Consider the following 15,182-nt stretch of genomic DNA (forward strand, 5'->3'; position numbering starts at 1 on the left):
GTTTTAATGTTAAATATGATGGAAAGTTACATTGTTAACATTTAGTCACAAGCCTGTATAACAAAAAACACTGGAGCCAAAATAGTATTATTGATGTCTCAAAACATCACAAAAGATCATATTTGTCTTATTCCAAGCAATAAATATTGTGAGAAAGTATTGTGAATGGGAGGATAAAGGAGGAAACATCCTGAAAAATGAATCTAAATAAATCTCAGTATAACTTTAAATGATCATATGGACATAAGAATGTTTATGTTATTTTTACCAGACTCAGGGAGGTCTGAAAATATAGACAGATTTTTCAGAGTTTGAATAATGTGTGATTTAATCAGTTAGGGCATATACACAAACAAAATGTCAGATACATTTTCCACAAAATAAATTCTAAAAATTATTCATAATGTTTTTGCTGTTATTCTTGCTATACTAAATCTAGAAAACAGGCTTAGTTAAGAGGTTAAGAGGAGGCAGGCTTTAATCTTTTCTCCATAAAAGGCAATCTCTAAATAAGAAATTCAGTCTCCAGTCAAGTTTTCACATTTTCTGTGGAAAGTAGTCTCTGCCAGTTCATAATTTAAAAAAAAAAAAAAAAAAAAGGGAGAGGGCAGAAAATGGTAAAATGAAATCTACAGTCCTAATGAATAATTTAATGTTACGAAACTCCAAATGACTTTATGTAGAATATCATTTACTAACCATGATCCTCTGAAATCTGATGAAGACACATCAATTAAGTCAAGAATACATAGGTGTATTTTAAAAACAACCTGATTCAATATTCCCTTAAGATGCCTATGTAGAAGTCAAAAATCAACAAAATATATAATGAATAAGGAAGCCTCAGACAAATCCAAATTGAGAGACATTCTACAAAATACCTGGCCTGTACTCTTCAAGTACATCAAGGTCAAGAACACAAAGTAAGGTTGAGGAACTATTTCATCATGAGACTGAGAAGACAAGTAAACAAATCAGGGCATAATCCTAAAACTGATGTTGAACCAGGAAAAAAGGGCTATGATGGAAATTACTGAGAATACAAGTAAACAAATGAGGGCATAATCCTTAAATTGATGAGCCAGGGAAAAAGGGCTATGATGGAAACTACTAGGACAACTGATAAAATGAGAAGGTAGACTATGAGCTAAATAATAGTACTGTATCATTGTTTAATATCCTGATTTTTTTCTTAATTGCACTGTGATTTTGTAGAAAAATTTTCTCATTCTTAAGAAATACACACTAACCAGAGATAAGTAGGAAAAATGGTTGGATGGATAGATAGATAGATAGATAGATAGATAGAACTAGTGAAAGATTTCTAAGACTGTCAAGTGAAACAGAAACTTTACTCATGACAGTGATTAGAATAATAATAAGCAATTAATAAACTATAACCAGCTGTGTCAAAGATAGAACCATATGCTTTAAAAATAAATCAGTAAAAAATCTGCTGTTTAAGCTCTAACAATGTATTTTTACTTCAATAAACGAGACAAATAAAAACTAAAATTTAAATGTAAAGATTTCTTGAACTAGAAGCCTTTATAAATTGGTTTCATTATTTATCAATATATGATATTTTAGAAATATACTATGACATCAATTCAATTTTAAGTTCAAAAACTGGAGAATTTAAACCATGAAATTGTCCACAGAAATCAAATCCCAGATACAGATTGATGAATTAAGTCTTTACTCACTGTTCTCAAAAACCTTAAATTTAAACTGAAGCACTAATGATAATAAAATAATAGTAATACAACAGGTCGCTTCAAAGTGATTATTATATCATTCTCCTTTTAGAGAGATGAGAAAAAAAGTTTACGGAGATTAAGTATCTTGCCCAAATTTCAAATCGGTGTTAGGTAACAGATGTATAAGATTACAGTGGCTTGCCTCCCCCTGCCCCTTGGACAAAGCTTTATATCAAGATGGGAGATTCTTTCATTATGTAATGTCTCCCACCTTGATATAAGGCTTGAATGTATCCATGCTATTGCCGATGTTACTTTCAATGCTATAGTTTATACATAATAACTAGCACTTTAAGATTATTAGAATGATATTGGTAGAAAAAAATTAAAAGCTACATTATTTCTTGCTCTCTCACTACTTGTAGCAAGGGTAAAACTCAAGATAGATAGATATAATTATGTAAATATTCCATTATTAGTCTCAAGCATCCAGCAGGTTCCAAACCAACTGGCAATGCTTAGGCCCCAAATAATATACTCTGATTTATTGTTTCTTTCCTTTGCCAACCTTATTCTCCTCAGACAGTAGCAAACTGTGGGTATTGCAGCATAGCAACGCTATATCACATCTTAAGAAGTAACATACAGCACATAGCTATACCAAAGCCGAAAAGGAAAATTTCTTTTCAAAAAATTTTTGGTCAAGGTTCAGCTGGGGAAATCTACTGACCCACTTTGAAATTAAAATGTTACTTTAGTGTGGTTCGCGCCCACCCGCGGGCGCGCGCGCGCGCACACACACACACACGGAATTTTCCACTGAGGTTGCATATAGTAGCATATTTAAGCTCTGTCAATGACACCCGAATCACCATCCCTAAGGCAAGAATACGCCATGCTGAGTTCAGGTTGCTCACTAATTACCCTGAATTTATTTTAACCTTAAATCTTCTAAAAAATATATGATTATAGGAAATCCAAGTCTGCAGTTAAACTAGAACATCATAATCATTTCTAGGAGTCATCTCAGTTTCCTTTTCTTTCTTTTTTTGCAGTAAGTATTTCTGAGTTAACGTTACAAATGCAATCATCACAACAGTAAATCTTCATTTTCAAAGCAGTATCAACTTAATGTTACAAAGAAATAACAGACAAGTCATTACTTTCATTATTGCGAGCTGAGACGTTTAGCCCAAACCATGATAGGTATTGTGCATATAATATAATGTTATTATGGAATAAAGAAACGTCATGATATATCTATGTTTTTACTCACCAGTTGTTTCCACAATGCCTTCTAGGATGACGACAATCTCGAACTGTTCAGTTTGCATGCTTCGCTGGGATAGGTCATAAAAGGGGCTTTTGGCATCAATCACGTGGCAAATCGTGAGGGGGGAAACAAGAAAAAGTTGATCTGCCCCTGTACTAAAACCTACATCCAGTTCAAGTTGATCAAGGGGAAGGAACTCACCCTCAGGTGTCTGCCGAGACTAGACAAGCACACAGAAAAAGAGAAGAAATCACCACTTGTACTGAAATTTGCAAGGCAGCCCAACAGTAATTTACATCATTGCCAACATTCTGCACTATCAATCATCTGCAACAAAATCCAAACAAATCATTATGCAGCTATGTTCTAGCAAATGGGCCGAAATCCCACATAGCTCATGCGGAACATACATGCATTATTTATAATACACGACTTACTATAATTACCAGTCCCTAACTCATGAGCTTTGGAGAAATGCCTGGTCCAACAATGGCTGTTAACACAAACTGTGGAACTAAGTGTATATGTGCTACTGCTTGACATAAATCACTAAATGATAATGCACTACACGCCAGATGTTTTTTCCTCCCAAAGCAAATAAGTAGGCAATTCTTACGGAGTTTGTTAAAGCTAAAAAAGGTTGATCATAATTTAAAAACAGATTTATTGCATTATTACAAAGCAAACATAATAATTTATTTTTCCAGGACCTTTGAAAAGTAACAAACAGATAGAAACTAGAATAGAATAGTGAAGATGTTATCATATTGAATAATGTTATGTACACAACAGCTCACATAATAAAAATAAAGGCAGATGCTGTTAACTAGTGGCTTTTGAACTACTAGTAATAAACTGCATTAAAGTTATTTCTCTATTTATTTTATAAATTGTAAAATTAGTCAAACTTTGTGCTCAACTGAATTTCTTTAAATCAAAATGCAGTTTAAAAACTCTGTATTAGACAAACTTGTAGTTTACTAAAACTTTCACATGGCAGTGGCACTCAGTATCAGTATAAATCACTGTAAAGCTTAATTCAACAAACTGCTTGCATGCTAAAAAAAATTAAATACGATTATTAACAATTAGCAAACCGTGAAAATAAACTTATCTTTCTTTTCTATTCATTTTTCATATATGTTGCTTATAAGGATCATGATAAGCAAATATTTATATGATGATGCTGATAAAAAAATCAGGGTGGAGGGAGGCTTGCTGCTGGTTGAATGGGGTTTGGAAGAATCCAATATATTTTAAGAGACTCTTTGCAAAGCAAATTTAATAAACAAAACAGACTCTGCAACACTGGTCTGTCCAATGAATCGGTAGACTGAAGACAAAATCCTTACTTTCAGAGTTCCCGGAAAGACACTGGCTTTGTAAACGAGCCTGAAAATACTGAAAAATATGGTTTAGTAAGCTGTTCTCCACAGCAAAACAAAACCAGGAGTTCCAAGTTGGTGGCAAATTGTTACCACAGCAATTGCAGAGTCTCAAAAGCAGAACTAGTCAATTAGAGAGGTTACTTTGTAATTAGTGATACTCAGGAGTTTTATTTGTGTAGAAAAAAAGTCCAATGAAAATATTGAGACTATTTTTCTTCTCTGCCTTATGACTAGTTGATTAAAAATTTAAAAAGAAGAAGAAAATGATTACTGACAAGAAAAAAAAAACATGGAAAAACCTGATGGTGCAAAAATAAAAACAGCAGCTCTAACAACCAATGTTGGAGAAAACTAGTCATTTCTAAGCCAGTAGAATTCATTTAGCTTTCTATATATATTCTCAAATTGCTAAAATACAGATGAGACCAGCATCTTTGCAAATACACAGTTGTATAACATGTATTGATTAATGTAACAAAATAAAAGTCAAACACAAAACAAAAATAAATAAAAACAAAAAATCCTGGGTCATTGTTCTCTCACCTACTAAGAAACAGGTGCTATATAAACACAAGGTGGTATTCTGACATTTATAATTAATGATCAGAATTTGGGTCATTTTACCAACTATTCTAAGCTCTGCTTTTTCTGCATGAAATAAAAATATTCACAAACATAATTTTTAAACTCAGTTTCCCATTTATTTTAAAATAATTTCCCCCAAAGAAGATATATTTTTCTAATTTTTATATACGTACGCCAAGGCTAAAATTCATCTCCCTTACTTATATATTTGTTATTTATACTTGCACCTCATTCTTAGAGTAGCCATTAGCTTCTATATTCTCTGCTCATTCAATAACCCATGAAAAAGAAGTGGCCTAGAAACAGATAGGCTATCAGGAGAATGCCAACCTAGAATAAGAAATATTTTATTTTTAGCAAAGCAGTTAATTCATATGTAGGTAATTGAGACTTAAATATGCATGAATCTGTTCCATTAACGTCCATAACGTTCCAGATTCCACGTTATCTTTCGATTTTAAAAATGTGTTCCATATACTCAAAATTATGCCTATACCCCTTCCCAAATGCTTTATATCCTATCCAAGTCTTGGCAGAAACAAAGTTGACAACTGCACCTATTTTGTGATACTATGGGGAAAATAATACTTCATTTCTTTGAAAGATGTTTTCCACACTTACATCTTTTTTCCGATAAGTGAAATTCCCTACTTATTCACTAAAAATTATTTTCCAGTGGATAAATTTAATCTTACTTTAAATGACACTGAGGTACTACATACATCCACAATTTTATCTTTCACGTCTTCTTCCTTTTTGTTAGGCCAACAGATATTTCAACTATCAATATGCTTACCTCCCTGATTTTTGTTTGCTTCTCTGACTCTGTAATAGACTGGGAAGCCTATTACTCACTGTGAATTAAAGAGAAAGCTTTTCTGTTTAGAGGAGGAAAGGGTGTTTGGCAGGTGCCTGGAGCACTGGAATTGTTTGAAGTCTGAGCTCCTGGGCAGAGCAAGGTTATCTTATCAATACTCAGGCAAATAGGATGTCCCAGAACCTGACATATCTCTACCAAATACATTTGCAGAAGCATGCACATTCTACTCTAGGTTTACAAGGAATTCTAATCTAGGCTTTTCTAATTCTGGGGCAATTCCAGAGATTTTTCTGGAGCAAGGGGGGAAAAGAAGCATATGTAAGTTATACTCTCTCAACTGGTATAAGTGGAGTTAGAGAACTTTTGTTCAAGGAACTGTAACACATACATAAAAGATACAAAGGAAAAAGAGGAGTTATGGATGTGCCTTTATAAAATTAAACTGTGATCTGTACCTTGAGTATGTAATAAATCAGTAGCAATGATATTTCATCCATTTCTAGTTCTCTTATTTAGATACCAATTACCATATTTCACCCAGAAATTTTGATAATAGGCATAAAAAATGTAGGTAAAAACCAATTTAACCTTTATTTATTATGTCATCTTAAGAATTATGATAAAAGAAGAAATCTTTCATTAGTAGAGCAGTTTGTCCCTGGTCTACATTATCTCCTCTTGTTCTATAAGCCTCCTAATTCCAAAAGGGAACACAGAACCATGACCTTTTCCTGGATAATATGTAAATAGATACAGTCGAGATCAACAACAATTCTAAACAATTGCTTAAGGTGAAGAGTGATACAATAAATTATTAAAATTTCTAAGGTTGACTTTACTTGATGAAATAATCATTTAAAATCTTGAAACTATTGAATAAATAAGTGGGGAAAAGGTGGAAGGGAAAACAGTTCATGGAAAATTGGTAATTCTTAAAAATTTAGAACATAATTTGAAAACACTAGCACTTGAGAATAACTTAACATACAACTTTTATTATCAATTGTATGAAATATTTTGGGGAAGGAAATAAAGATTTTTCTGCCATTTTAAAGACTTTCTGGTTGGTTGCATTATAGGAAATTCTGAGAGTTAAGACAAAACTCAAGGAACTCTAAGGCATAAAGTTTGTTTAAATTTAGTGTCCAAAAACATTATAAGTAGAACCTCCTGGATTTTTTGAAATGATTGTGTGCAATTTAGATTTTGGCAATAATTTCTAAGTTATTCTTTGTAATAAAAATATTGCTATTGAAAGGTAGTATTTCTATTACACACACTTTAATTATATGCCACATGGATATATGTCTAGAACTTAAGGTTTGTGACTCATTTTATAGTTACATGTACTAATTTCAAAGAAGCAGCTAATGTCAAATGACTTTGAACTCCCTGAGAGTCCAAAAAGGCCTGCAAGATAATAAATTACAACTTCTGACTACAGGTGGAAAGGGAATCAAAAGTCACAGATGCCTAGAAGGGATTATTATCATCATGTACTTTACAGACAGACAGCTTTCTTATTACAGATAAAGGACTGTAGCGTATGTATCCAAAGACAAAGACACATACACACACACACACACACACACACACACACACACACACACCCCGCTCTGGATATACATTTAGAACTGCCCTTGGCATAAGGAGATCCACATTTCGCCATCCTCCTTCTGGGATATTTGTGATCAGTTGCCCACATTCATTCAGCAGGGACACACTTCACCAATACAATCAATCTCTTTGCTGCCTTTCTCCCATCTCTCCAACCCATTATTGTGTTCTAATTATAGCCACTGTGCTCTTTCCTAGCTCGGAGGGAAGCTAGGGGAATTTTAAAAAAAAAAAATTTAATCTCTAACATCTGACTCTTGAGATGTACTTCTATAATATTCTAAGGCTTGATCCACCCCCCCCCCACCACCACCACTTTTCACACGTACCTACTGGAAAAGGTAATGAGGGCCAGTGGTCCAGAAAGGAAAACATAGTTGAAGACAGAGAGGGCAGCCCTTCTTGCCTACCACCTCCCCACCATTTTATCTGTAATGTCACTTTTCCTCTTTAAATGTGCAGTGTGTGTGTGTGTGTGTGTGTGTGTGTGTGTGTGTGTTGAATATATGCTGAAGTCAGAAATAAAATTACATGCAATGAGGTCAGAGTACTACGTGGAATCTAAAATTTGGAAATGAGCCAAAAGCAGGTACCAGTATAAAGAACAACAATGCCTTGTGACTCAAAGCATTTCTGGCAATGATTTTGGGACTCAGACCAAAATTAAAGTCAGGTAGAAGAAAGTGTGGACCTAGAATTTCATCTGGACTGTCTACAGTTGTACATTTCTTTTGACTTCTTATAAATTTATTTATTTTATTTATTTATTTTTGGCTGCTTTGGGTCTTCGTTGCTGTACACGGGCTTTCTCTAGTTGCGGCGAGCGGGGGCTACTCCTCGGTGCGGTGCGTGGGCTTCTCGTTGCAGTGGCTTCTCTTGTTGCAGAGCATGAGCTCTAGACACGCAGGCTTCAGTAGTTGTGGCACGCGGGCTCAGTAATTGTGGCTCATGGGCTCTAGAGTGCAGGCTCAGTAGTTGTGGTGCATGGGCTTAGTTGCTCTACGGCATGTGGGATCGTCCTGGACCAGGGCTTGAACCTGTGTCCCCTGCATTGGCAGGAGGATTCTTAACCACTGCGCCACCAGGGAACTCCCCTCTTTTGACTCCTTAAGTTTGAAATTCCATCAATACACAGGTGGAAAAAAATATGACCAACATCAAGGCTAAAATAAAGATTTTTAATGCTAAGCCAATTATCCCATAAAAATATGTTCACTTTTATGAAAAGAAAGTAACTTATAGATGGAATGTAATTTATCCTGTAATAAATTTTGTGAGGCTTCTATACTATTTAAATGAAAGAACAGCTTTATAATTCCTTGAGGACTTTTTATGGAATTTATAATAATAACTGTGGACAGGATTTGTAACCCTACTTGCACATTCCCCTCCTACTCAGCAAACAAACACCCTCAAATCCATCAAGTGCTTTTTCCTGCTTCTCTTCATCATTTGTTCTTACCTACTACTGTTTATTTTTGGGTCTTTATGTCCCTATTTCTGTTCACACTGTATTCCCCTGAGCACAAGCCACCCTGTCCTTTACAGGAACCATATTAAAAATAAAAAAACAACATATTACTACTATTTAAAAGAAGAATAGTAATTATAGTCTTTAAAAAGAACCCAAGTTCTATACCTATTACAGAATTACTGTACTTGTGTCAGAGAAGGCAAAGCTAGACTCCGTAGAAACTGTACTTTCTTTTTTAAAGACATAATAAACCCACCTAAAAACACTCACTGACCATTATAAGATCTAGCCCCAAGAGTTCTGGGGTACTCAGTCTTAGACTCCTTGAATCTTTTTACTAACCACTTGTACGATGTTCAGAAGAAGAGTTTTTTAATAGATATTCACTTGTGAATTAATTTTTTAAAGGAGATAACTAATGATCTCAAGATTAAAACTAAAGTGCAAATTGACCAAGACCAATTGGAGAAAAGAGTCAGTCATACAGAATAGGGTCATATAGAGTCAAAACCATAATTGCATTAAAGTGCAAGGTATGGAATGAAGGCAAACTAATAAATATATGAAAAAAATCAGGAATCAAGTGGTCCAGGAATCACTGTGGTTAAAAGATTAACAAAATATTAAGATATATGAAAAAAATGATGAGCTTGTTAGTTTTGCAGATGCAATTTTGTTTTTTATTGCATCTGCACTGGATCACATTCATATGAGGAAACTAGATAGCATTCAATTCTGAGTATCCATATAAATGGAGAATAGAAAAGATGAGTATAAAAATAATGTATGTGATATATTAGAAGATAACTGGGCATCATTACCTTTCATTAGGTGAAAGTTAAGGGTTGCATAGCTGACATCCTAGGAAAGGAAGATGATGACTATATGCCATGAATAAAAATATGAAGATATAAAATTATACTTCCATGAGAAAAATTTAACCTTACCTCTTAATTTCAAAATATATGTCTAACAATAACTGATTTTATGTTTACTTTATGTAAATAAGGTTTGACTGAGTGTCTACATATATATATACACACACATATGTATACATGTAACTGGGATGGTTTTTGGATAATAAGTGTGCAAATTCTTGAATAATGCATCAAAAAGTTTAAATCTTTCCCTAATAAGATGGAAGTCTAGGCCAGTCAACCATTAGTATTAGATTTGTAGGAAAGAGTGAGATTTCCAAATCCTTTAAACCCAACACTGAATTACAGGGTCCAATGTATCAACCATTAGTCTCAACTCCTTAATCCAAGCATTTTTATTAAAATTTTAAACTGGATGTCATATTAACTTAACATGACCTTGCTATTCATTAGTTCCTATATTTTAGGTTAAAAAAATTAAATTCAAATAAAACGTCTTCATGGGGATGAAAAGAGGAAAAGAGAAAGAACATTCATCTTAAAAGAGCTTTCTAGAGCTATATTCATAATAACATTATAAATTTTAAAGAATAACTTCCAATTATATTCTTAAATTTTTATTTAATCTGCTTTCTTTTTTTCTAAGTTAAAAAAGGACTGATTGCTCCAAGCATAAAGTTGGAAGATCTATAATTAAATATTGAAATAAATTTCAGTATTTGCAAGCTTGGAAGATGGGAATAGAGTTGAAATAAAATTTGCTTTCATATAAGTTAACAACAATTAAAAATTAGAGAAGTTATAAGAGAAAAACTTCCATCAAGACACAGAATTCAAAAAAAAAAAAATGCACAGAAAACTTCACAGTAGCCAGGATTAGAAAGTCATATGCATGTTCTTATTTTTCTATTCTTTACAAGAATAGAAGTGCTTTAAATCATCAAATATAATTCTTATAGTAATACTGATAAATAAGCTTTTAGTCAGCAAATAAGAAAACAGCAATAGAAAAATATAAATGAAATTAAATTAGGTAATAGGAAGAACTCATATAGACTGTAATTACTATTATTAAATATTATGGTTTTGTTGCCTTAAAATTCTATGTATTTCTCTGTATTAAAGATACATAAATTTTACATTTAAAATGTCAAACATGAGTTAAGAGAAGAAACTGAATATGTGTAATAATATTTAGTAAGGATGTATAAGACCAATATCAAAATATTACTACTTTAAGATCTTGGTATAGCTTCTCTTTAAAAATATAACTGGCTGTTTTGGATCACTTCATCTCAGTCCCTAAAAGAAAATGAGAGTCACTTATTAAAGGCAAATCTTCCCTCTGATTTTGCCGAATGTTATGAGTTTCCTAATAAAACATGGCTCCTTTTAAATGAAGTCTAAGGAAATGACAAGAGCTATGAGAATTCATTTTAATCACCATGGCTACAGGACAAATCAACTTCAAGCAAACTACAGTAACTGGTTGGATGAAGAGCTGCCACTGATCAACCCTCTCCCCTCACAAAAAAAGCAGGACAGAATTTCACCATAATTTTGTTTAAATATAAATTGACTCCACATGCCAATTATTTTTACTTTTAGCACTGACATCTTCCCAACAAATCAAAAGTAAAAAATTTTATAAGAACATTATACATATTGTTTTAATTAGATGTTTTTATCACCTTGTGTTAATATAGCACCTTGCTCCAAGTTTGCCAACAGTAGAAGTCTTTTTTTTTGTTTGATCAGGACACTCCTTGTGGTATATGTGATACTTGCATAAAAATCACTATCAGTGTCCTGAACCACTGTAGACACTGGGTGCTTCAGATTCACTACAACTTTGTAAAAAAACAAAAACAAAAACAAGAACCTACTGTGTAGATTAGTTCTAATTATTTCTGATTTTGTTAAAATAAAATTTGATAGTCTAAAAACATCTAAATATGTTTCCTCAAAAAGATATTTGTTTTAATAAACGTATTTATATGTTTGAAAAACTAGAGAACAGCAATAACTGACCTTTAAAGTCTAATTTTAAGTTTCCAATACACCAATCAAGATGATAAACTACTCTTCAGTAACAATCTCAAAGTGACACATGAACATGGATTCCACGACAAGAGACTTTTGCACTACATTTACAAAGTGTTGCTGGTAGGCCTAACCTAAAAAGAGAGTTATATATCTTGTTCTATTCATAGAAATAGGCACATACAACAAACACCCCTGCAACAAACATGTCTACAACATGTTTAGCCTGATCCAAACAACTCAGTTCAAATGTGGTCCATAGCATGATACTAAGTTAAATTTAAAAAAAATTACATGCAGCCCATTGGAGTTAATTATAAAGAATATGATCTACTCAAATTATGTATTCACCATTATCTTAATTAACATATACAGCAGAACCAGGTTGAAAATTTTCCAGTAAGCTATACACAATTAGTTTGTTTACTGTCTGTAGCATAGTAAATATGCATATGATGTGGAGTGACAGGACAACTGAGCTGCTTTAAGTCCAACACTATACTGAGCAAGATGGTCAAGAATAATTAGGGTAAGACCTTGTAAATGAGTAATGAAAATGACACAAGAGACCAATTTTTTTTAAAGCACATTGGACCACTTTTAACTACCATATAAACTGAGGCTGTGTAAAACGATAGAGGACCTGTAGAGTAAAATTGAAATCTCAAAGGCAAAATCTCAACTTAAATATTTCAGGTTTTCATTTTATTAATGCTAAGTTCTGAATGGGGCTATGGTTCTTCCATGCAATCTCAGATAAATTTTTAAGACTGTATTGAGGTCATCTTTTCAATTTATGAACATTTGAAAACTAAGGCAAATCGCTCAAAAAGATGGATTGTAAAGAACACATAGAGAACTGGGCTCATATCCCTCATTCCTAGACTCTAATTGGATGAGTGATTAGAGTGGGCTTCTCTTCTTGTTTGTAGTGGTGCCCTCTAACGACTAGATGGACCTTGCTTTAATAATCACTCCATGAGCAATTTCTTTTAGCATTTACACTGCTGATGGTAGGAAGCAATCTTATTTAATGGATGCTGAAAAGCTTCAAGTGAAATCTGTAATTGACAAAGGCTTCATACAAACAGGCAATTAAGAATAAAATTAATAAGAGACTCTACAGGAAAAGCACTCACGCTTTCACAGAATATTTCTCTAGGAAAATATTTGGTAAAAATAAAACTTGAAAACAACCAGGTGTTGTTTTTCCACTTTATAAACTGCTTCTCTGGTCTGTGTACTTGTTAAAAAAGATGACCACAGATAGAGTTAGAATAAATGTTCTTGGGTCTGAAGGAATAATCCACCTGCTAAATACTACTAGGGGGAAAAAAAGAAATTAAAAAAAAAAGAAAGAAAGAAAAGCCCTAAGTGAAAATTAAAGCAATTTCAGCACCTTTTTCTTCAAACTAAAAGCTGTTCAGTTTTAATACTTCAAGTTTACTGGAGTAGCCTATTGACAACAACTCAAAAGCTCTCCAAAGAGCAAAGCAGCAAGGGTAGGAAGGAGAATAGGGCACTCGTGTACCTCAGAGGTCCAGGAGCCAACACCACTCCGCTGGCGTTACTAGTCCAGAAAGTGACACAAATACATCCGACGAATATAAATAAGAATAAAATAAAATAAATAAGAGCACGAGAGTGGGTGGGAAAAGAACAGAACTGTCAGTTGTACTCTCTTTGCCCAGTCCTCCACGCCCTCCCCAGCTCCCAAACAAGGAAGTTTACCTGTGGCTTTAGGCAAGCCTAGGAGCCTGAGGGTGGCTCTCAGGTGAGTTAATTCCCAGGTTTGAGGGCTGGCGGTCGCCAGGTGGGGAGGGGGCGGGTAGCACTTACTTTGAGCAGCTTACAGCGTATCTGCGCGGAGACCATATGGCTGTTGCGCAGGTTGCCCACTCGGAACATGAGCGTGAGTTTTCCGTCCCTCATAGAGATCACCGCGTGCTCGCTAAACATCAGGGTCTCCGCGCGCTTCTTGGGCTGGGACATCTTGATGAACATGCAGCCTATGAGGAAGGCGTCCACGATGGAGCCGAGAATGGACTGGAAGAGGAAGAGGATGATGCCCTCGGGGCACTTGTCGGTGATGTAGCGGTAGCCATAGCCGATGGTGGCCTCGGTCTCGATGAAGAAGAGGAAGGCCGAAGGGAAGTTATAGACGTTGGCCACGCAGGGCGTGTAGTTGCCGACGTGGGCTTTGTTCAGGTCGCCCCGAGTGTAGGCAATCACCCACCACATGGACGCCATGAAGAGCCAGGCCACGGTGTAGGTGAGAATGAAGATGAAGAGGTTCCAGCGCCACTTGAGGTCCACCAGGGTGGTGAAGAGGTCCGAGAGGTATCGGCTCGTCTCACTGCCCAGGTTGCCGTGCTGGACATTGCACCGGCCGTTCTTGTCCACGAACCGCTGTCGCTTCTTCTTGGGCACAAGCTGCTGCTGCGGGCCCTGGCCCGGCCCCTGGGGCTGCAAGCCCGAGCCGCTGGACGAGGTGGTCACTACCTGGTAATCGTCCCCAAATTTCCTTCGGAGTGCAGACATAATACGGAGGGGCGAGCCAGATTCAAACGCGAAGCGAAGGCGCAGGAGCCGAGCGCTGCAAACCAGCACCAATGAGGAGGTGGGAGCGGGAGAGAAAGGGGGGACGAACGCCTGCGTGCCCGGGGCGGGGGGCGCACCCGGCAGGTAGCTGCGGTCTCTGCCCCCCGCAGACGCCTCTCCTCCCCTGGGACGGAGGCTTTCTCTCCACGCTGAGTCTTAAAACAAAAAAAGTGTTCTCCCACACTCAAGGCAGGAGGGCTGCAAGGACCAGGAACCCGAGCGCAAATGTGCCCCCAAGCTTTTCGAGGCCTCTCTTTTCTTCCCTCACCACCGGCATCCCGGGGGCCCCCTCTTGCCTTCCCACAGCCCTCCTGACTCTCCTGCAGCGCTCCCAAACTGACAGTTTTAAGACTGATGGCCAACTCGCCGGGCTGCCGAAGCGGCGCTACCTGCTCGGACCAGACCCTCCCCCCCTCCCCGCCGCTTCCCGATCGCCCGCCCTGCGGGACGGCTCCCGGCTCCCTCCGGCGCTCCCGCCTCCTATCTTTTGGCCCAAATCCCGCCCAAAGGCATGTCTGCCGGGCACCGGTACAGCAGCCCCTACCCACGCCCTCCGGGCTCAGAGTCCCCGCTCCGGACTCCGGAGACGCGTCCGCCTGCCGTCCGCGGGCCGCTGAGTTTCCGCGGGCGCCACCGGGGCCCTCAGGCCGCCCCCGAGCGCTGCAGAGACGCGGCGGTGCGCTAAAGCCGAGCACTCACCCAAGGCGAGAGCGCAGGAGGCGGCGCGGCCGGCGGCAGCGGCAGCCTGGCCTCGCACTCTGCCCTGAAGGCGGTTTTCCTCGCCCCTACTTTTCCTGGGGCAC

General features: G+C 36.8%; 1 protein-coding gene across 5 annotated transcripts in view; it reads right to left on the bottom strand.

The window, feature by feature from the left end:
* The window catches only part of KCNJ3 (potassium inwardly rectifying channel subfamily J member 3), a 179,097-nt gene extending 164,778 nt beyond the window's left edge, over window positions 1–14,319 (bottom strand). For 3 of the 5 annotated variants that reach the window (XM_067741895.1, XM_067741893.1, XM_067741894.1), the window contains exons 1-2: window positions 13,618–14,319; window positions 2,977–3,193 (exon numbers count right to left, since the gene is read on the bottom strand). In XM_067741895.1, the coding sequence (XP_067597996.1) occupies window positions 2,977–3,193; window positions 13,618–14,319 (919 nt within the window). The remainder of the gene's footprint in view (window positions 1–2,976; window positions 3,194–13,617) is intronic. The other 2 variants (XM_067741896.1, XM_067741897.1) reach the window with 1 other exon arrangement.
* Between the last annotated feature and the right edge of the window lie 863 nt (window positions 14,320–15,182).

The sequence above is a fragment of the Pseudorca crassidens genome, chromosome 6, assembly GCF_039906515.1.
Source record: "Pseudorca crassidens isolate mPseCra1 chromosome 6, mPseCra1.hap1, whole genome shotgun sequence".
NCBI classification, from domain to species: domain Eukaryota; kingdom Metazoa; phylum Chordata; class Mammalia; order Artiodactyla; family Delphinidae; genus Pseudorca; species Pseudorca crassidens.